The following is a 23,845-nucleotide window of genomic DNA, read 5'->3' on the forward strand; positions in this document are numbered from 1 at the left end:
AGCGGCGCTTGCTGTGACATTCGCGGTCTAATGGTTACCGCATCTGATTCGCATGCAAATGGCCCTGGGTTAAATCCTTGGCCCGTGCCTTTCTTCCTACTTTGACAGTACCTGTCAAAGGGTAACCACCAGCACACCAACGTAAATCCAAAAATGCCAAACTGCCATCCCGGATAAAAAACTACCATTCATTACATGGTAAATATTATTAACATATGACTGGTTTTATTGTTCACAATAAAACACATAGTGAATATATTGTTACTTTTTACAATAGAAATCAAGCTCATATAGTTCGTACAATAAGTGAACATTAGCTTTATTAGTGACTAATTGATTCGATTGTTTTTCAATAGTTCTATAATAATTTAAAGTTACTATCAGTAAAAATTTATTTAAGTTGTTTTTAAATAGTTGCAAAAGTGCTTGCCAAGTTCTCATGGACTTTTTATTAAAAAGAGTTTATTTCTCAATTACACTTAAAAACAATTCGTAATAAATAAATAACAATAAATATTATTGTTGCTTGGATCATGTTTGTATAATCAAAAACAAAATCACTTGACATATTTTTTATAGTTTTCGTTTTGAATTTGAGTACAGTAGATGTTTCGTTTATCGAATGTTATTCGCTAAAACTTCAACGACTGACAGACGTCAAGCCGTGTTGGCAGAGGAAGCTCTCAATGAATAACTGAGGAAGTACTTATAGAAAACTAGCTGAAAAGCAGGTTTAGCCAAGTGAGGATGTTACGACAAAAAAAAGATGAACAATGATTTTTCTAATGTTTTCCAATAAATTAAAGGAGTTTAGTAAATAGTAAACTGCCATTGATAACAATACAAATACAATTAGTTTAATGGGCTCAATTGAACCGATGTTAAAATAAACTTGCAATAATATTTGTTGTTAAGTAAACAGATTTCGCCTTTGAAAACCCAAAGAATTCATATTTCTCGGTAACATTTTTCTCCAGCATTTACAGATACTAATGGCCACATGAATTGTGAACTATTTATGGTATGGATCATACGACTTGAAGTCTGACTTGTGATATTTGGCAGTTATTTGAAAAGATTGAAGATAGATCTTATCAACAGAGTTTTTGATTCTTATCATAAAATGTGCATATCATTCTGGCGGCCGTTAGTGCTCGTAAATGCTGGATATAAATGTTAGCGGGAAATATAAATTCTATGGATTTTCAAAAGCGAAAACTGCTTACAAATAACAACAAATATTATTGTATTTTTATTGTAACAACGATTCATTTGACGCCATTCAATTAATTGTATTTGTATTGTAAGAACAATGAAAAAACATTAAGATATATTGTTTTCTTTTGAAAATTGCCCTAAAAATGTCTCATAAAAACACAATACATTCTATTGTTTTTCGCGAAAAAGTGTATGAAAATTTTCTCAAAATTTTATGGTTAAGATACATAACGATCACCATTTTTTATTGTAAAAGTGCCATTTACCATTCGCCGAATGGTATAGAACAATAGAAGTGATGGTGAGTGTGCTGTGTAAATTACAATACGTTTAATGGTGAATATTTTTCGAAAAAATGGTGTTGTAACAATAAAATTTATCGTATTTTTATGATACTTTTTATCAGGGATTTTACTCCGACATCTGTATGCACTTGCACACACGCAATGGTATATACCATTTGCTGTAGGCAAGCGATTGGATCATTACTTATCTCCCTTTCCCTCACGTTGACCTGCAATATGACGTAGCAGACGCCAAATTCGCCCAAAAGAAGATCTTCTACACTTACTCTGATGATCCCAAACAGTTTTCTCATTGGTTCCTGATGATAATTGAGCTGGAGCTACAAGCGGTCAATATAGCTCAAGCTCCGGTAAACTGAGATTCAGCATAACCAATAAATACTGAACTACTTCCAGTGCTCAGTTTCAGTTCTAACACCAATTTATTCGACACAGTCCTCCGGTGTCTTCGTCGAATACCTTCCATTTCAGTTGTAAATGTCTCGTGATTTCATCGTCGCCGACGCCTTCGTTGTCGCGATCGCAGATTTTATTGCTTTATGGCAGTAGCAGCAGCAACAACAGTACGATGTGTGTAGATGGTACCGATTTCTAACAGTACATCCGATGGGATGCGATGGATGGTGTTGTAATAGATATGCCATTAGCACCAGCCCCAGTCAGCAGTAAGCAGTAGCGAATAGGCGCAATAGTGACATAGGGCAACGCCAGAGAATACAGACAGGTGAGTTGTGTTGTGCCAGGGCTCAACACTTTGCGCTCACACGCACGCATACCTGTGTACGCAACGACGCAAAACAACTTTGCGGTGTACTGATGATGACTGCAAAAAAACGATAAATTCACGCGATTAGTCATCGCAATCTTTCTCGTATCTTCGCGGCGCATGTAGTGTGCTGTGTTCAGTGGTCACGTTGTCCGATTGCGTGTCGAACATTGGTTGGTGACAAGCGCAGCGGTAACATCGTTTGTGGACAAAGGCGATGGGTTTTTCTGCTTTCAAAGAGTTTAAAAAAATGCATGCGAATAATTTGAATGTTACAGAAGGATTTGTATTTTGTTTGTAATTTTGCTAAATTTTGCCGAGCTGAAGTGATTTTTCTTGACTTTCAGCAACATTTGCTGAATTTCAGCAAAGCTGTGCTGAACAAATCATCAAATTTTGCTGAATATCTCCAGCTTTTTTATTTCAGCTAATTGTTTGCTGAAACCTTCAGCAATATTTATTTAGGATAACCTGCACACTAAATATTTTTACTGAATTTTACTGAGCTGAATGTTTCAGCCAAATATTTGCTAAAATTCAGCAGTCTGTTGATTTGTTCAATAAAATCTACTGATCATCACCAACGTTTTGCTGAAATTTAGCAAATTTTGCCGAAAGTTCAGCAAAAAAAATCTGAACTCTTCAGCACCCAGACACCCTTAACAGTAATTTAAGGGCTCTGTCGCGGGATCTTACTTTTTTATCTTACTCGTGGGATTCCAAAATGAGCTCAAATAGGTTTCCCTTAAGTAGAGTAGAACCAAGGGGAGCAAGCTGTGAGCGAATTGCTAGCCCTAGTTCATCCTTGGCTAGCGAAACGGGGCAGCTCCATGATCCATGAACTCACTGCACTCTACGATGAACCTAGTATCTGGAAGGTAGCAAAATCTGGAAGGATACGAAAGGCATGGCATGTTGTGGGAATGCCGGACAACAACCCTACAAAGCTGGTGTTCGCCAGAAATCCGGATGGTAAAGAAGATCTGGAGGACATCGTGCAAGATTGGCAGACCAGGTGCAGAACGATCTGGTAAATATAAGAGTGTTAACCCCGAGAGTGAAGGACAGCAATGGCAATCTGTCGGGCACCGGTCAGGCGTCCAGGAAAGCTCGGAAGAGTGGGCCTGAAAAGGCTGGCCCATCCCGGGTTGCGGGGCGCAAGAGTTTGCAACCACGCGTAGGTTCGCAGCTACCACTGGTTGTGGCGGTTCAGGGAGAGGAATCTCCCGCGGAAGAATAAAGAGGATGAGGAGACTAGAGACACTAAGCCGAGGATAGATAGGACAGGTGCTATGGGTGATAAGAGTGACGCGCTTGGATGGGTCTAAATAGTCAGAGCTCTTGAAGGCGATGCTAAGCAAACGTATCATGGAGCCGATGTACGCAATACTCGATCTATTCGTGCCGGCGAAATGGTATTTGATCCCAAGAGAGTCAAAACACGTGAGCGCCACCTACAAGTATCTAACGGATGAGGCATTTGGTGAAGGTATCGAGGGTTCTTACCGCTGCAACGTTAAAAAAACGTTCAGGTTAAAAATCTGGACGATATCACGGACGCGGAAGAGCTTGTTACGGCACTGCGGTCACAATGCAAGGTGCTAGTGGAGCTATGGCAAGATCAGGCAGGGACACAAGTGACCCTGGTCCAGCTACCTGTGGCGGACGTTAACAAGCCGGTAAAAAGAAGATAACCTCAAGGTAGTCTGGTCGGTATGTTCGCTGAACACACACGAGCCACCGGAGGTTTGCTTCAGGTGTCTTGAACCGAGACTGCAAAGACCCTGAAAGAAGCGTGGAAACCAAAGCCGTAAGGCTCAAGGTTGCACAAAAACTCCCTAAGTGCTTGATTTGTTCTGGAAAATTCGCGAACAGCGATCACCCGACTTAAGGCCCAAGGTACCCAGCCTTCAAAAGAGCCAAGAGTTGTTTCTGGAGTTTGCTCCAGAGTTCTTCTCAGGATATCTACGGAAATTTGTTACGGGCTCTCTGTGGGAGTACCTTCCGAAATTTCCCTATATGTTTCTAGAGTTTATCGCTAGTTTCCTTGCGATCCATCATATATTTATCAAAAATATCCTCAATAAGTTCTCTTAATGGTTGTCCGGGATGGCTAACAGTTTATCTAAGGATTTTCTCGAGATTACTGCTGGGATTTCCTCTAGAGAGAGAGTTTTGAAACACCACTGTCACGTCGGTTCGTCGGTGGTTCGGCAGCAGCAAAGTTTCGCGCGCTCGCTTTGCTAGATTTTTGCGATTTTTTTTCCTCTTCCCTCTGCGGGGCTCCGACGACGGGACGAGTGTGCGCGCGCCGTGGTTCGAGTCGGTTCCGAATTTTTCGCTTCCCTTCGGCGCTAGTTTCCAATACACTTTTAGTTGATAATAAATATTTTCTTTCATTTTTTGCATTTACACAAAAGAGTGAAAAATGTTACTTCGGGTTCGCCGGTCGAGAAAAAATCCGGGCGCCGACAAGTGAGTAGCGTTCAGTGTATTTCTGTGTGGAATAGACTAAAGGTTTCTGCTCCCTAGTGGAGTGGAGACGCGCGATAGAATTTTCTTTTTGGCTAGTTCTTGCGTCGAAAAGTGGTCGGTTGTTAACGGCGGTTTGTGTATATTGATCCATTGTCAAATCATATCACCAACCATAGGTGACTCCCGGACTGACAATGTACCTTACCCTACTAACAAAAAAATCCTTCCTGAGACAAACGTGGGGATGCAGCGATTCGCGGTCTTTATAACAACGTTTGTCTTACTAACATTCCCTTCCATCCTCGATGACCGTAAGGACGTGGCCGGCGCCGTTATTGACCTTATTAAAGTTGAGAGCTCTCGACCTGTGTACATTGAGAATAGTAAGCTAGTCCCAAGCCCTATTCATTGGTTCCTTGTGCAATTTCGATTGCTCTGGTCAATCACGGAGTAGCAACTACGAATTGTGCGGTCATCTATGCTCATGCTCATGCTCATGCTCATTACTGCTGGGATTTCCTCTAGAGAGATTTACGGGATTTCCGTTGGAGTTTTTCCCGGAATATACCTTCATGATTTTCAACATTCTTTCTGGAATGTTCCTAATATTATGTTCCACTTTTTCTCATGATTTAATCCAAAGTTCCTCTCGGGATTTGTTCAATAGGTCTTCCCGAAATTTCTCGCAGGCTGAGAGGCCTGGATTACCTCTGATATTTCGCCGGGAATTTATTACAAGGAATTGCGTAGGTTACCTCAAGAGGTATACCGAGAAAAAGTCCTAGAGAAATCATTGCAAGAGCTCCGGGAACAACTATTAGAGAAATCCCAAAATCAACACCCGAAATTCCGGCACAATATCCGGCAGGGATTCCGGGAAGATCCCTGGGTGTGATCACAGGAAAATCTGTGCAAAATCTCTGCACCACAGGATCGCTGCAAAAAATTCTGGAAACTACTACGAGGAAAAGCTTTGAAAAACCTCTTAAAGAAGTCGCAGAAAGAACTTCATAAGAAATATCAGCAGAAACTCCTGCAAAATAAAAAAAGGACTCCGAAAAAAAACCTTAGTAAAAAATCATGCCCTAATAAACCAACACCATACACGGACAATATTGTAGACGGTACAACAATACCGCATACTTTTCGAATTGTATCTCGAATGGGTGGTTAAGCACATTATATGGTTATCGTTTATGCGGGGGTACAAAGTGAAAAACTCATGGCACTGAACTAATTTCGAGTTCAAGAGATTGCGAGAACAAAAACATCAAGGGAGATTAGGAAATATCTCGGGAGAAATACCTGTAAGAATCCCAGGATAAACTATAGATTAAAACTTACATATATTTCTTGTAGAAATTGCAGACACATCGGAAGAAATGTCGTGAGGGATCGTCTTAGAGAGCAATATAGGGGAAACGTCTGGAAGAAATCCCGGAAGCAGCTCCAACAGAAAATTCATGGGAAAACCCCTGAAGAAATCCTTGGAGGAACTCCAGTGGAAACCCCTGGAATAACTCATAAACTATGGAAAAAAATCCGGGAAGAACTTCTTGGGAAATCCGATCCGACAGGAATCGCGAAAAATCATTCAAGAGAGGAATCCCGTGCGAAACTCTAAGATTTATTTTACGACAACTTCGAAGAAATATTCTGAGAGATACTACTGTAGCGATACTGGGAGAAAACTTATGAAACTGTTACTCCGGGACAGATCCTACGAGGGGCTCTGTCAGCAATACCGAGAAACGTCTGGAAGAATTTCGGCAAGATCCTCAAGAAGAACTCCAGGGGAAGTTGGTAGAAATTCAGGAATCCTGGAAGATTCTCAAGGGGGAATCTCGGAAATAATTGTGTTCGAATCGTGGAAAATTCCGGTACGAATCCGAAAGAAACTCCGGGAGAAGTTCAAGAAGTAATACTATAAATAAAGCCGTGAAAAAACACGGAAGAAATTTTGTGAGGAAACCCTGACGGAATTTCTTGAGAAATTCTTGTATATGAATTTCCGAGTGGATTTTAGCGTCCACATTCATCCAAGTCCACATGGAAAGTACAGTATTTTTTCAGTATCGTCGGACTGCTGGAGAAAAAATATCTGTTTAGCACCTAAATCCCTTCTCTTGTTTCTTTAGAATGGTTGGTTATCCAGATTCCTTTTCTATTTGACTTGTTTTTCGAAAAATCGTTCTCTGGAATTTTCAACTTCTTCACGGAAGCTTCCATGAAGAACCTTCAGCATTATGTGACCAACCTTAACCCTATCCCGCCCATGACTTCTTTTAGTGTTTAAAAATAGTTTTGATTATTTTTGCTCAAAATGGTAGAACAAAACCTTATTTTCTATGCCCAAATTATCGTTTAAGGCTATTACAACTCACCAGGCATTTGAAGAACTTTATTTCATGATTTTTCTCGTTAAAAATGGTCAAAGCACAGGATGCTTCATTTGACAATCCAAGAAAATCACTTTCGGAACCAGTTTTATAAAAATTCATTACAATTCTAGACAAGTTGTTCTCAAAAACTTCGAACTTTTATGACACCAGAATTCTAGAATGAGATGCAAACAATGATTACGTTGGACAATTGCTTATTTTTTGCACGCCATGTGCCCAGTGGTGCATATATGCACCATTCATATTGTATCAAATTAAGGGTTTAAATACACATTTCAGTTATTTTCAACGTAAGACTACACAAATAAATAGTAAATCTGTGAACTATTTTTATTTCAACCCATGAGGATAACTATGCCATTAATTAAGACGTCAAAGTTTGTCATTATTTTTTTGTCGAAAAAACAGCTTTTCGTGAAAACTTTTTCTGACAAAAACATTGAATTTGTATGCGCATACTTAGTGTAATGTCTTTAGATAGAGAACAACATGTGAAATCATTATTTACAATTAAAAACATTCAAAAAACTTCATTAGTTTCAGAGATACAAGGGTTGAAAGTTATGGTGCTCTACAGACACCATGGGCGGGAAAGGGTTAAATCTGACAATTCAGTACTACATACATGTAGAAAAGTTCCACGTTCGAAATTTGGTGTACGAGTACGACCCAGTATAGACTACAACATCACCAAATAGCGGACGGAGAGAAGGGTGATCAGGTCTGGGCCTGGGTCGGAGTGATAATAGGAACCCGTGGGTGACACCTAGGGTCTCCAGTTAGCCTAGTGGTTAGGGCTATGGATCGCCAATACGGAGACGGTGGGTTCGATTCCCGTTCCGGTCGGGAAAATTTTCTGGACTCCCTGGGCATAGTGCCTCATAATATACAAATTCATGCAATGACAAGCAAAGAAAGCCCTTCAATTAATAACTGTTGAAGTGCTCAAAGAACACTAAGTTGAAGTGAGACAGGCCAGGTCCTAGTGGGGACGTAGAGCCATAAAGAAGAAGAAGAAGAAGAAGAAGAAGAAGAAGAAGAAGAAGAAGAAGAAGAGGTAACACCTGTAAAGTCGTGAAGGTTAAGACACGAGGTGTGATGGTTGTCACAGAGCAGCCTAAAGAGCATCTGCAGCGGATCATCAAGAAGCTCGTCCCGTGTCATGACTCGAGTTTTTGGTCTTCTTTCGTAGAAGGAGGGGAGGGCCACGGATATTGCATAATTCTGTAGCGTGGAAGAGGCTTGATGGAATTCCAAACCTAACATTAATAGCGTTCATTTCAGAGGTTCCCGAAATGTTCAGATCTACTATTATGCAAAATGTCTGGACGAGCAAGTCTTCGCAAACGTTTGCAAAGGGCAGAATCTGGCCTTATTGTCAAAGCCAACGAAACCTCCCGTCGGAAAATAGACTGCTCTTGATTCTATGGACATGGCGAATAAGAGGACCATCCTTAACATACTGTTGTGGTACACCGATAGTGCAAATGATCAGTTCGGTGCCCGGAAGGGAAAATCGACCGTAGACTAGCGTACATGCCAGTTACAAAAACTGCCGAGATAGCTCTCCAACATAAAAGAAAAATAATTTGTTACTGCACATTAGTGACGTACACAGATAAAAATAATGAGATTTACACATCATGTAAACTTCATTTTAGTCATGTAAATTTCCAGTTACGACGATGGTTTACATGATATTTCATGTAAATTTGTGTCATATGTCATGTAAAAACTCTGAGTCGTGCTTAATTACATGACATATAATGGAAGTTTACATGATATTTCATGAGATTTACATGATATGTCATGTAAACTTCTGTGAAATTCCACGCTCCAAATTATGTGCATTATATGTCACAGAAATTTACAAATTTTCGAGCTGTGTAAGGAATGCGTTCAATAGCCCCCCAGATGGGCAGCTATTGCAAGAGCAGTATTATGTCTTGGGGTATCTCGAGTACCTGAACAATAGTATCGAAACCTACTCTCAGGATCGAGTACTGGCGTACGACACAGAGGTGGGTCACAGTGCTTCCGAATAACCTCAAAAGTTCCGCTAGCTTCCATCATGGGTCTGCTGATGTTATGCAATGTCATGTACGACAAGGTGTTGAGGTGGAAATCCCCGATGGGCGTGATCATCGTCGGCTTCATTGACGGTAGTATTACCTTGAACGTATACGACGAATCGATCGAACAGGACTGGTGAGCTCCAGGAAACTGGATTTGGTTGACCAAAAAACTGAAGTGGTTGTTTTTAACAACCGGAAGTTGGAGACGCAGGCGTTCACTAGGGCAGGCGATTGGAAATGAATGTATCCATTATCAAAACTGCCAGTAAGTTTTTTCAAAGAATGTTTGAAGGATAAGTCGCATCTGCTCCCCAGGAGATTTTCAATGGAAGGTACCAAGCTATTAAGTGCCTATTCAATCGATTGTACTGTAACGATAATCCGTGCCGAAGTCGATCAATCGATCAATCGATCAAATTTGTCTATACATGTCAATGGTTGCTCCTCCGTGATTGGTTTGAGCTGGTACCAATTGCACTGAGATCCACTCCACTCCACTTATTCTCAAAGTGCAATTTAAGCAGCTCATGCATTTTGGATAAATAACGGCGCCGGCCACGTACTTATAGTCAGTTGGGAAGGGAAAGGAATGTTTGAGTGTGCTGGTTGTTGCTACTAAAGACCGAGAGTACCTCTGCATCCCCACAACCAGCACGGACTGGGGTATTCGTTAGACGGAAATGTGAGTAAGCGCAAGCTTATAGTAAGGGTCACCTCGTTTATGCTTAGGTACGCAGGATCAGAGTAATTTTATCCCGAGGATGTGTAGAAACGTAATTGGCTGGAACGCCATAAACTACAAATAAGGCGGCGCGTAGACTCGAAGAATGGCTAGGTCAACCGAGTCCAAAAGGTGATATCAGGGTTCGGAGTCGACTACACAAGTAATACAGGAGCACAGCGGTCGAACTCAACATTTCTATCGAGCAGTTCGTCGTGCGTAGGACTTTCTGGTATATCGTAGCGTGGTGTCAATCAACTAAGCTAGATCCGAACCTGTGGCATGGAAAGAGATCAGCAGGATGATCCGGAGTAGACGAAGGCTCTATTTCGACAAGTCTTTCTCCGGTGTATGCGGCAAAACCAGTATTCGTTCTTGATACTGTCAGACTATACTTCGCCTTCTGAGGACATAGGCAAGTGGTGAGGCCACTTATGAAGTTGGCATGGCAATACGACAGCGCCATACCAAGGTGTGCTAGGGGCAGCAGAGACGAAAGTCCTGGGGCCTGACGCACCCCCCCCCCCCCCCCCCCCGCTTGCGAGTCAGCCGCGTAGTCGCCGGCTAAGAATAGGACTACTAACCCCAATTCAAGGTGTCAAGCGACCCGTGCTGAGGAATGAGTGATCGAGGGGGTGAAAAAGATGCTCGATCTTTAACGGAGCCTGTGGGGTACCTGGGCACCCCCCACAGTAAGCTGTCCCTTACCGCGTTAATGCAGGGCTCTGGCGTGGTGGACATTCTTTCCCGTGCTACTCGTGGGATTTAATCATGAAGTCAAATAAAAATCAGAATCTAGGTGGAAATAGTGGTGGGATCAACCCCTTCGCAAGACGCGGGTTGATGAGATCTCCGACAAGGAGAAGTGAGGAGATAGGCGCTGGGAGTTGCGTACGCAGCTCAAGCGTGGGTGCTCCAGTCCACTTCCCGGCAAGCCAGCCGGTGGAGGTTATGGACGGAGCGTGGTTGTTGAGGGCCGTCAACCGAGGATCCAAAGGACGGTCCGCAATAGAGGTGGCTGAGCAGCAGCTCGGCAAAATCATCGACTTTGCGTCCACTAAGTCGAACATAAACAAGGACCTGAAAACGGCCTTGCTTCGACTTAGGGCGTCGATCGACGATGCCAAGCAGGAGCACGCGGCACTCGCGTTACTGACTGCTGCAGCAGCGGAGCCTGCAAATGAGAAAGTGCCGAAGTTTACCCAAACGGAGGCCTTCTCCTTCGCAGGAAGTCCGAATAAGGCGGAAGCGACTGCTCGCGACAAACGGGGCAAGCAATCGCAGAAGCGGGCGAGGCAACCGTCAGGCGAGGAGCTGTCTGGCGGTGCCCGCAAGGCCAGGCGAATCATTACCCCGAAAGTCGGTAATAATGCCGGAAGGTCGGACCCCAGCCAGGGTTCCCGGAAAGCTGGGAAGGGTGGGCCTGAAAAGGCTGGCCCGTCCCGGAACGATGGGAACAAGGGGTTGCGACCGCTAGTGGGCCCTCAACAGCCACAGAGTAGGGCGATCCAAGGGGAGAACCCCCCTTGGACGAAGGTAGAGCGGAAGAGGAAGAAGAAGGCGAATCCGCAGGTAGTAGCGCAGGACGCCAAGCCAAGGCGTAGGAGGGCAGGTGCCAAGCGCGAGAAAGGCGACGCTATCGTCATCAAGACGGAACAGTCCAAGTACTCGGACGTCTTGAAGATGATGCGAAGCGATGCCAAGCTTGAGGGTCTTGGAGCCGACGTACGCAGTATTAGACGTACTCGTACGGGCGAGATGATCCTGGAGCTGAAGCGCCAGAAGGAGCACAAGGGCGCCGCCTATAAGAGGCTGGCAGAAGAGGTCCTTGGTGAGGGTGTGCAGGTGAGGGCTCTGACACATGAGGCGACTCTGAAGGTCAAGGACATCGATGAGATCACCGAAGTGGAAGAGCTCGTCACGGCACTGCGGCAACAGTGCGATGTGCAGGTGGCCGCCGCAGCCGTTAAGCTACGGAAAGGGCCAGCAGGGACACAGATAGCTTTGGTTCAGCTACCTGTGGCGGACGTCAAAAAGTCCGTTAAAGTAGGGAGCATAAAGGTGGGTTGGTGTGTATGTCACCTGACATTCCACGAGCCACCAGAGGTTTGCTTCAGGTGTCTGGAACCAGGACACAAGTCGTGGGACTGCAAAGGCCCCGACAGGCGCAAACTGTGTAGGCGATGCGGCGCTGAAGGTCATAAGGCCCAAAGCTGCACGAGTCCGCCCATCTGCATGATCTGTACCGGGAAATCCTCGAACAACAGACATCCAACGGGTGGTCCAAGGTGCCCGGCCTTCAAGAAAGCCGCAGTGAACAACAAATCACAGTGCAGGTAACGCAGCTGAACCTGAACCACTGTGATGCGGCTCAGCAACTGCTTTGTCAGGCAGTTTCTGAGTGGGAGACGGATGTCGCCATCATATCGGACCCATACCGAGTACCCGCCGGCAACGGCAACTGGGTCGCGGATGGGACCAGAAAAATGGCGGCGATATGGACGACGGGTAAATACCCCGTTCAGGAGTTGGTGTCTACTACCTATGAGGGCTTCGTGGTCGCCAAAGTAAACGGGGTCTTCTTCTGTAGCTGTTATGCGCCTCCGCGGTGGCCGATCGAGCAGTTCACGCAAATGCTGGACCGCTTAACGACCGTGCTAACTGGGCGAAGGCCGGTGGTAATAGCGGGCGACTTTAATGCCTGGGCCGTGGAATGGGGAAGCCGTTTCACGAACCAGCGGGGTCAGATCTTGCTAGAAACACTGGCCATCTTAGATGTCGACTTGGCTAATGTCGGTACCAAGAGTACCTTTAGTCGAAACGGAGCGGAGTCAATTATTGACGTGACCTTTTGTAGTCCTGGCCTAACAAGTAGTTCGAACTGGAGAGTAGATGATGGCTACACTCACAGCGACCACCTGGCGGTTCGCTACAGTATCGACTACAATAACAGCAGAAGGCGGATAGAAGAAGAGGCGGCTAGGCCAAGGCCAAGCCCTCGCAGGTGGAAGACATCATACTTTGACGAAGGGGTATTTAGGGAGGCGCTCCGCCGTGAGCGAAACTTAATCGGTTTAGACGGCGACGAGCTGGTAGCGGTGCTCTCACGTGCGTGTGATGCGACCATGCCTAGGCGAGTCCACCCTAGAAATGGGAGGCCACCGGCTTACTGGTGGACCGACGCGATTGCGGACCTGCGCCGCGCCTGCCTACGGGCTAGGCGGCGGATGCAGCGAGCACGATCAGAGGAAGAGCGAAACGAACGGCGGGTGGTGTTCGCCGCTGCAAAAGCCGCGCTTAAGACCGAGATAAGAGCAAGCAAAAAGGCCTGCTTTGAGGGTCTCTGTCAGAGTGCCAATACGAACCCGTGGGGTGACGCCTACAGGATCGTTATGGCCAAGACGAAAGGTGTGATGGCTCCTACAGAGCAATCTCCAGAGATGTTGGAGGGGATCATTGGAGGACTTTTTCCGCGTCATGATCCTAGTCCTTGGCCTCCTTTCGTAGGACAGCCGAGGACTGGGGCTGGCGATGAGGAGAGGGTCACCGATGTGGAACTTGCGGGGATAGCTAAGTCCCTTAGCGTAGGTAAGGCCTCAGGTCCGGACGGAGTTCCGAACCTGGCCTTAAAAGTAGCTATTGCAGAGGCTCCCGAGATGTTCAGGTCTGCTATGCAGAAATGCCTGCACGAGGGAGTTTTCCCAGAAGCTTGAAAGAGGCAGAGCCTAATACTATTGCCAAAGGCGGGGAAACCACCCGGAGACCCGTCGGCATATAGACCAATCTGCTTGATTGACACGGCGGGGAAGGTGCTCGAAAAGATCATCCTCAATAGAATGTTGCGGTTCACCGAGGGCGAAAATGGTCTTTCGAGTAACCAGTACGGCTTCCGGAAGGGGAGGTCCACCGTAGACGCTATCTTGTCAGTTACAAAAACCGCCGAGAAAGCACTCGAGCCTAAGAGGAGGGGAATTCGCTTTTGCGCGGTAGTGACTCTGGATGTAAGGAATGCGTTTAATAGCGCCAGCTGGTCTGCTATTGCCGATGCGCTCTTGCGTCTGGGGATACCGGAGTACCTGTACAAGATTCTCGGAAGTTACTTTCAGAATCGTGTACTAGTCTACGACACGGAGGTGGGTCGGAAGTGCTTTCACATAACCTCAGGAGTCCCGCAAGGTTCCATCCTGGGTCCGGTGTTATGGAATGTCATGTACGACGAGGTGTTGAGAAATAAAAGAAAATCGGGTTAAGTACGGTTCCTTTGAATTCCACTAAGAATTTGCATCCTTTGACAGATACGTATTTCGACCTCAACTGTAAGGTCGTCTTCAGTGTCTTGTACTTGACTCGAGGTGTTGAGGTTAGAGTATCCAGTGGGAGTGGTGATTGTCGGATTTGCCGACGACATTACGCTCGAAGTCTACGGTGAAACGATCGAGGAGGTAAAGTTGACTACCAACCACTCGATCAAGGTTGTGGAGGCGTGGATGCGGTCCAGGAAACTGGAGCTGGCTCACCACAAGGCAGAGGTGACGGTTGTTAACAACCTGAAGTCGGAGCAGCAGACGGAGATCAGTGTAGGAGACTGTACTATCCTGTCAAAGCGCTCCGTCAAGCACTTGGGCGTGATGATCGACGATAAGCTTACCTTCGGTAGCCACGTCGATTATGCCTGTAAAAGAGCCTCCACAGCTATTGCGGCACTGTCCCGGATGATGTCCAATAGATCTGCGGTGTACGCCAGTAAGCGCAAGCTTCTAGCTAGTGTTGCTACATCCATACTTAGGTATGGCGGCCCGGCGTGGGGCACCGCGCTAAGTACTAAATGCTACCGACGGAAGCTGGAAAGTACTTACAGGCTTATGTGCCTGAGGGTTGCGAGCGCGTACCGTACCGTGTCACACGACGCTCTCTGCGTCATTACTGGTATGGTGCCTATCAGCATTCTTATCAGTGAGGACATGGAGTGCTTCGGAATGCGCGGCACAAGAGGCATACGCAGGACTGTCAGGATGGCCTCTATGGTCAAATGGCAGCGCGCGTGGGACAGTTCCACCAAAGGAAGGTGGACCTATAGGTTGATACCGAGGGTAGATAGTTGGATTAATAGGCGCCATGGGGAAGTCACATTCCACCTGACACAGGTCCTTACAGGTCATGGTTGCTTCCGACAGTATCTACACCGTTTCGGGCATGCGGATTCTCCCGAATGCCCAGTGTGCAATGGTTTAGAGGAAACGGCGGAACACGTTTTGTTCGTGTGCCCGCGTTTTCGCACAATGCGTGACCGCATGCTTGCCACATGCGGGGAGGACACAACTCCGGACAACTTGGTCCAGAGGATGTGTAGGGATGAGTTTGGCTGGAACGCCGTTTCAACGGCTATTACCCACATCGTCTGGGAGCTACAGAGGAGGTGGCGCGTGGACTCGGAGAATGGCTAGTCCAGATGCAGTACAAGAGGTGGTCCAGGGGTTCGGAGTCGGCTTCGTAGGTCATACCGGTGCCCTGCGGTCGAGATCGACCCTTACAACGATTAAGTGGCCGCGGAGAGGAAGTCCCGGTAGCGGTGCTGTCGTGGTGTCGGTCTACTGGGTTGGATCCGAGCCCGCGGTTGGAAAGGGGTCCCCGGCAAGGGTCGGGGTAGGTGAGATCCTGCTGTCTGCAACCTACGGGTGCATCCGATAGGGCCTGAAGGGTAGTTATACCCTTCCTTACGGGCAGGTCAGATCGGGTTGCACGTGGGCATCAGTTCTTGATGTCCGCTCAGCAGTAGGGCGCGGGCGGGGTTGACCCTGCCCGCCTTCCGAGGACAAAGGGAGTGGCGAGGACCACTCGGGAAACTGGCTAAGCGCCAGCATGCTACCGTGATGGACTCTCCAAAGCGAGTCATCGATGTTCGTTGCTGCAGGCTACGCAGCTAACCTTGTGGGTGCGATGTGCACTAGCCCCTCTCTGAAGCAATACCTTCTTGGTGGTTCCGGAGAGACGTAGGGTTTGGCGACCATAGGAATGGTTTAGTGGGTACGAGGAGAGAGTAGTCCTGGATTTTACTTTTGTTGTAGAAGACGGCCTGTCAGACCTACACTACCCTAACCTTCTGTTAGGGTGTCTGTTGAGCAGATTATCCCCCTATGGTTTAGAAGGAAAAAAAAAATACCAAGGTGTGCTCCGAAAAGAGCTAGTTCATTGCTACAAGAACTTCTCTCCGAAGTAATGCCTTCTGCTAGTCCCGGAAAGATCATTTAGATCATGAAAGAATTCCCTTCTCCTTCTTTGGGTTCACAGGAGGTCCCCGTTGACAAATATCTGAGCAGCCTCGCAGGTACTTGTTGAGTAGATGCTCCCCCATGTGAACGCTGACCACAACGCAAGCGTGCACTATGGGACGGCTCCATACGAACACGTGGCCAAAAATATTATTTCGTCAATTATATAATGTCTTGCTCCTATTCCTAAGGATTATGCCTTAAATATATGAAAAACACGCCTTGAATGCTTTCAAGGACTCCAAACTCCAGGCTTGTCCGTACTGAGAGCATGAAAATTCTGCTCTTTGGATTTATACCATCAAAATCGTAATAAATTTGCAATCTTTCCAGTTCAACTGATAGAATGATCCTAAATGTCATTTCGATCTGTCAAATAAACTGATCTCATTAATTGACGGGTTTTAGAAATTTAAATAAACATTTTTTCAATATGACAGTTTCAACGATATTAAAATATAAAAGCATTGCATACTTTTAGGCGTTTGTCAGTATTTTTGAAACAATTTACAAAGTAGATTATAATTCGTAAAAAATACGCTTCGCTAAGAGATCCAAGACCAATTTTGATTCTACTATGATTGATCTACCAAGAAAAGCGGCCATCATCATCAGAGATATTTAAGGCCCAATAGGGTGATTTTATATTGGAATAACTCAATCATCGCCGATAACTTGATTGGAATTGCAGAATAGCAGCTAGTAGCAGCCAAATGTGATTTCAATGTCTCCCAGGGATCCTTAAAAAAGACATAGAAGTAGTCCCGAAGCGAAACTTTGCGAAACTTTTTTTGTATGGAACGGTTTGCATGAGGAAAATTTGGTTATTTTAAAGTGGCATCATTTAATAGTTTCACAATCAACTTTTCTAATGTCATTCGAAAGGTTTATAAGTATGCTTTAAGAAACTACTTTAAAAGTTCAACATTTTCTATTTAAGCCGAAGATTTGCGAAGATGTACAATTCATTCATTTTACCAAAAATTGTCAATGTTCCCATTCTGCTGCCAATATCTCGATAAGTATATGTGTTAGCAAACTAATATTCTAGGGTTTATTGGTCCAAGTGGTCTACTTGCAACTACCGAACCTAAATCTCAAATTGAATAAAGTCAATTTTCGATTTTTGGCCACCTGAATCCCCTTAGTAGCGTGGTGCAACTGACGTAATATCTAAGGATTGTAAAGGTTTTGTTCTGATATATGGATCCATCGACAGATGTCTTGGATTATGGAATAGCTAATCCAGGAATCTCTACAAATGAAACCATTTATGACTCGTAAAAATACTTAAATTTTAATACAAATTTTGACACAAATCCAACATATTACAATATCAAGCATAAGTTTAGCTAGAGCCTAAAATTTCCACTTTTATTCCCTTCAATAACAGTATCAAGCTGATGATGATTAACCTGGGCTTGTTAGGGGAATATCTGTAAATAAAAAGAAAATCGCGTTAAGTAGGGAATCGCGCCACTTGGGTGGTGGCTTCTATATTCGTCAAGTACAAGACACTGAAGACGACCTTACAGTTGAGGTCAAAATACGTATCTGTCAAAAGATGAAAATTCTTAGTGGAATTCAAAGGAACAGTACTTAACGCGATTTTCTTTTTTTTATTTAGTATCAAGCTTTTTTTTGTTTTCAATCGAAGTCCAGATCCATGAGCAGTAGACGAGATTTTTCTGGTAGTATCCGGATACTAAAACATTCAGTATCGTGCCTACTTCAAATGGGCGCTTTTAAAATCTGAATGAATTGTACCAAGCAAAATTCATGATTTACAATCGAAATGGACATCTCGCCAAGCCAGCCAAACAAGTGCACGGAGAGACGGGCAATAGTGTCGGCTTAATCGTAACCGTAAACTAACGTAAACAAAATCGATCGAAATGCACTTTCCCTAGAGGAGTTTGTAAATACATACACATAGGACGGCATGTAGGTAGTAGATACACCTTACCCCCCTTAATTCCCCACACCAGCCCCCCTTTCATTGCATTTGGGTACGACCCAATCCAATTACCTTTCAGTCGGTCCAGACGATGGTATATTGTTATCCATTTAAAACCAGCCGCTGTGCAGCACAACTCAGCTGAAATCCGGTTCCGATCGGCGAATGATGTTGAGAAATAAAAACTGCAGCAGTATGTATGGTATGGTATGATTTCAGCAGCCAGCACGAAAGCGAAATCGGTTCAATCCAATCGAGGGCGGCCGTAGCTGGTTGTAGATTCCAGAACTGTATGCACGACGGTGTGGTGTGTGTCGTAATTTTAAGAATCGATATGTACGATGCACTTTTTTATCTGCGCGGTTTGGGGGGGGTGTTCTTCGATTACTTTTCGAGTATAGTTGGGTACACTTTTCGAAACACAGAGAGATGGGGGTTTAATACAACTCGGGGAAAACCCCCGAAACCCGAATAAACTTTGAGGCACAAAAAACTTCTTTTTTCGCTTAAGCTTATTTTTTCTCCATTCCTTCACACTAATAGCTGCTTACAGCATTTCCACTTCACTTCTATACACACGTTACGTTTTCGTATTGCTTGCACAGCTCGGTAAATCTTCTCCAGAGTGCTGCTGCGGCTGCTGCAGCCAGCCGAGCCAGCCTACACTGTGGTGGGGCAGACAACACACGGATACACACTCCACAATTTTTCTCTACATCTCTTTCCTCATAACTTTTTCACTTCTTCAACTTCACTCGAGCTTACTCATTCGGGGCTCATTTGCGCTCACACAACATTTTTTTCTGCTTCCTACATATAAATTTCGCTTATTTTCGATATCTCCGCTTCGATTTCCACCCCGGGTGGAGGGAGACTAATTGTCGAGGAATGGTGGTGGATCGTCGGAAAATTTCACTTTGTGGTCTACATTTTCACCTTCGAAACATCCGGGCGACGGAACGGCGACAGCGACGGCCACGGTGCGATAATCCGTCAACGTACCACACTTGCTTCCGCTACTAATCCACGGGGATGGGCTCTTCTTCTTCTTCTGCCTCTGCTCTGGATACCCCACACAAATAACATTAAAAATTCAACATTCTTTCTTCTTGGAATCGGCTAGGGGGACCCTCCCCGTAACCAGACTCAGACTGCTTCGGGGCCGCGCACCGTTTCCTCAATTTCTCTAGCGAAATTCCAATCTTCTGTCGGGTTAGAGCAGCAAATCACACTCACTACTTGTCCTCATCACACAGTAGACGACGACGATTTCGAATTCGACGAGAGACGTTTCATGGATCGCGATGGACTGACTGACTGGCTTCACACGCATTCACTCTCGACGAATGGATGGATGGAAGCGCTGGCACAATCAACTCGGTCCAACACTCTCGTCTACCGATGCACAATGGGCTCAGATCCGTATCTAGCTGGACAAAAATGTTTTCGGGAATTATCAAATGCTCTTGAATGTTGCAGTCATACATCGATATACGGTGACCTCAAAATAACGTAACTCGATATAACGTAACTTTTTTGTGCAAGTTTTAATAATAAGCGTGATTTATAGATTTCATCCCTAATTTAAAGGGCGAACACGATGAAATTGCCACACAGAAAATATTGTATAACTTTTGATTGCGTTCGTCAAAATAGCTAATTTTTTGACCATGAATAGTATATTATGTGTAGCTAATACCATACAATTTTCATTAAAATCAGTTGAGTATTGGTGCATATATTGTCGATATCATAAAATGAGATTTTAGAAAATTTGTGCACCCATTTCTAAAAATTACTTAGGCTATAACTTTTTTGTTACCTCATCGAAACGTTTGAAAATTTCACTCTATATTCTTAACATAGTATCAATCAAGTGGTAAAAATTTGATCGAAATCGGTTCAGTACTTTTTCTAGTAAATATCCAAAGCTCAAATCGCTTCAAGGTAAGTTTTAGGTACTTTTTGACCATTTTTAGTTCCGCGTGCACTATTTTGACTGTAGAACTGGTAACGCTGTAAAATTGTTGTGTTAAACTGCTTACAGTGAAAATTTCAGCCATTTTTGTTGAGTACTTTCAAAGTAAGAGCAGTTTGAATTTCACTATACCAAAAACCACATCTGCTTATTGTGCTATAACTTTTTAACGGTATGATCAAATTGAATAAAATTTTGACAAACTATTTCTACATACATACTTTACCTACATCAAAATTTTCATTGAAATCGGTTCAGTATTTTTGGCGCCAGCGTTGAAACGGCAAAAAAGTGATATTTTCCAAAATGTTTGTTTGCACAAGATTCTCAAGTGGCAATTTCTTTGTTTCAACGATATCTCCGCCAATACTCAACCGATAGTTTTGAATATTTTATGGTATTAGCTACACATAATATACTATTCATGGTAAAAAAATTAGCTATTTTAGCGAACGCAATGAAAAGTTATACAATATTTTCTGTGTGGCAATTTCATCGTGTTCGCTCTTTACCCCTACTTTCGTATTTTTTTGAGAATTTTCACTGTCAAAGCTGTTTTTTCACATTTATAAATTGCGTAACAGATACATGAAAAAATCCTTGCAGGAATCACCGCTGAAATTGCAGGAATTATGCAGAAATATGCGGAGGAATTCATGGAAAAAAACTTCTAATGGAATATCCGGAGTAAATCCTGAAAGCATCGCATGAGGTATTTCTCTTGAAATTCCAGAGAATAAAGAAATAAGTAGAGAGAATTTTTAGAGGGATCATAAAAGAAATCCACAAAATCATTAAAGAAATCCTGGGAAAATTTGCAAAAGAAATTTCTGGATGAATCCCAGGAAGAATTTCTACACCCGAGCAGAGGAGATAACCTGTTTTTATATCTTGTTTTGTTATTATTAAATTATCAAGGCATAGCTTTTCCATAACAAATTTTGTTGGACAATCTCATTTTGTTATAATCAAGCTATTGATATACATTCATTAAATTAAATTTAAATAATATGTTTTGTTGGAATACAAGTTTTGTTATGTTTGTACTACTGATCAACTTATCAACAATAGCATAACAGTAACAAGTTTTGAAATTAAAGCAACAATTCAACAATTACGACCTGTCTTTTTGTTTTGTTCCATTTTTGTATTCAGTTAGGAAGAACATTTCTGAACGCATCCTCTGAAGAATACCTCAAATAGTATTTGAAAAAACACTTGAACACTTGAACACTTCTGGAGGAACTCTTTGATAAATCCCTGGAGAAGTCTTAAAAGAACTCCTGGCACAATTTTCTTAGAGATTAAAGCTCCTGGTGAAATCCTAATGTAAGGAGGAATTTCTAGAGGAGTCTTTTAAAATCCGTGAAAGATTCCGTAGAAGAACTCTCGAAGAAGTCTTTCGGATTTATTTATCGAAGAAGATTTTTCGGATCTATTTATGGAAAAGTTTATGACGAATTCGAGGTATTTCTGGTAGAATTAGTGAACAAATTCCTGAAAAAAAAAAACACAAAGAAGTTCCTTGATAAGCACAGAAGGAAGTTCTGACGTAATCCTTAGATAAATCGATGGAGGAATTTTAGGAAAAATATTGCAGAAATTGATGGTGAAAGTCCTGAAGGAATCATCAGGGGAGGTTTTGAGAAATTCTAGCAATTTTTTTGGAGGAATCTTTGTAGAATGAAAGTTGTATTATTTGAAAATATAAAAATTACTATAGTGCAATTTTCTTGCGTTGTAGTGAACCATATTATTTATAACATATTAATATCAAAATTTGTTGTCGAAATAGTTTCCAAATTCACTGTTATTAGAAGTTGTTATTGCAACTAGCAAAACAAGTTATTATAATAGTTTTCCAGGAACATTTTTTTGTTATGACATTTGTTATTTTGCCGCTTATGACAGATAAGTTTCTAACATAAAATGTTATGTTAATAACTTAAAAATAATCGGTTCTATTATTCAGTTATTTTGCCCAAATAAGACAGCTTCTTATGCTGTTGTTATTCCCTTCTGCTCGGACAGGAACTACTGAAAAAATCCATGTAGCTATTTCTGGAAAAATCTCAGCAAAAATTCCTGGAGAATCCTTAGCAGATATTTCTGGAATATCAATAGACGAATTCCTGTAGAAATATCATCATAAAGTATTGGGCAAAACAGGGATACCTAGAAGAACCCTAGAACTCATAGGGCCCTTCGGCAGGCAATTCCAAGAGGAATCCTAACAGGAATAACTGGAAGAATATTGGAAAAATCCCACGAGGTATTTCTAGAGGAATCTCATCAGAAGCTCCTGAAGCAATTCCAGCAGGCATTCCTAGGAAGAATTCCAGAAATTTCTGGATGTGTCAAAGAAGTAACCCTTGGAAAAAATCTCGGAAAGAATTTCTTAAAAATCCTTGGACAATAACTGGAGAAAGCACAGTGAGTATTTCTGAAGGAATTCAGTCGACTACAGTAGACGTTCGGTCGGTGTAAACGGTTTAACTGCAATGCTTTTTAACTGCACGTTCGGTAAGTGCAACAATTTTGCAGTTATCGCACCGCTATCCGTCAAAACGGTGCGCCAGGTTAGCCCAAATGAACAGTTAAATGAATTTTGCTTTCATTTAATTTCAATTGACGGGTTGTTGACGCCTGTCTGACATTGCAGTTATCGAATTTTATTCGCTAAGTGAAACGTAAACATGTTGCAGTTATGTACTGGATGGATCCCCAGCTGAAACATTAATGAATAATGTTCCTAAAGAGGAATTCAAGCAGACATTATTATGAATAAAATAAAGTTCTTATGAATAAAGTGTGATTCATTTTGAATAAGATAAAATCATGTCCCAGACAAACAGACGTAACACTCTTCAAATCCGCTTGGCGTATGGATATAACGATCAATTTAAATTTCATTTGATTTCCGCGATACTTCCACCAGAGGCGCTAGTGTTCGATCGCTTTGACATTTGCCAGTGTACACGTTGCTGAATGATGCAAACGAAAATTACAAGCGATTTGTATAGTATACTATAGTGTGCGTGTTAGACAAACGTCAAATCGCAATCCATCATGGCCGACAATATCTTGAGCAGTTCTATTAATAGATGGCAATGTATTCATTAAAAAGGCATTGGGCAAAAGTTTGGATGCTTTTCCTCTAAGAGTTACATCTATTTGTGCTAAATTCATGTCCATCGTACACCGATTTAACGATCAATTTCTTTTGATTACTAATCCGAGAATAGTATTCCGGTGCCGCAAGCCCCATCCCAACCCTAATATAAAAATATGATAAAACGTGCTTAACACCCTTTAGGGCTATCATCTTCATCATACAGGAAATGATACAATCATTGACCCTATCAGCAGTGTATAATACATTTTTATTAGGGAAATTACCCTAACTTCCCTTTTGCCTCGTCGGGGCAAAAATGGGTAGTTGGAAGCCACTTGTTGTTGGTCAGGTGGCCCCGTTCACTTGCAATTAATAGACTTATGGCTATAAAACTGAAATACGAGATGAAGCTTTTGAAACTCCCGCTTATAATGAACTGACAGAGTATATTTTATAAAGCCGACCCATACCAGAAACTAGATGTAATTATAATTGAGAAGGCTTAAATTCTCCGATTCCGTTCTAAACTTCAAAGTCTGCTGCCGCCCTGGAGGTATCTCCAGA

The 23,845-nt window shown here is 43.2% G+C and overlaps 1 protein-coding gene across 5 annotated transcripts in view; it reads right to left on the bottom strand.

Annotated features, from left to right (window-relative positions):
- The window catches only part of LOC109401184 (uncharacterized), a 405,345-nt gene that overhangs the window by 367,613 nt on the left and 13,887 nt on the right, over window positions 1-23,845 (bottom strand). Inside the window, exon 3 of one of the 5 annotated variants that reach the window (XM_062842782.1) lies at window positions 18,261-19,390. In XM_062842782.1, the coding sequence (XP_062698766.1) occupies window positions 18,261-18,298 (38 nt within the window). In that variant the 5' untranslated portion in view covers window positions 18,299-19,390. Of the gene's footprint in view, window positions 1-18,260; window positions 19,515-23,845 lie in introns of those variants that run through there. The other 4 variants (XM_062842781.1, XM_062842784.1, XM_062842783.1 and 1 more) reach the window with 4 other exon arrangements.

The sequence above is a fragment of the Aedes albopictus genome, chromosome 3 (assembly GCF_035046485.1).
Source record: "Aedes albopictus strain Foshan chromosome 3, AalbF5, whole genome shotgun sequence".
NCBI classification, from domain to species: domain Eukaryota; kingdom Metazoa; phylum Arthropoda; class Insecta; order Diptera; family Culicidae; genus Aedes; species Aedes albopictus.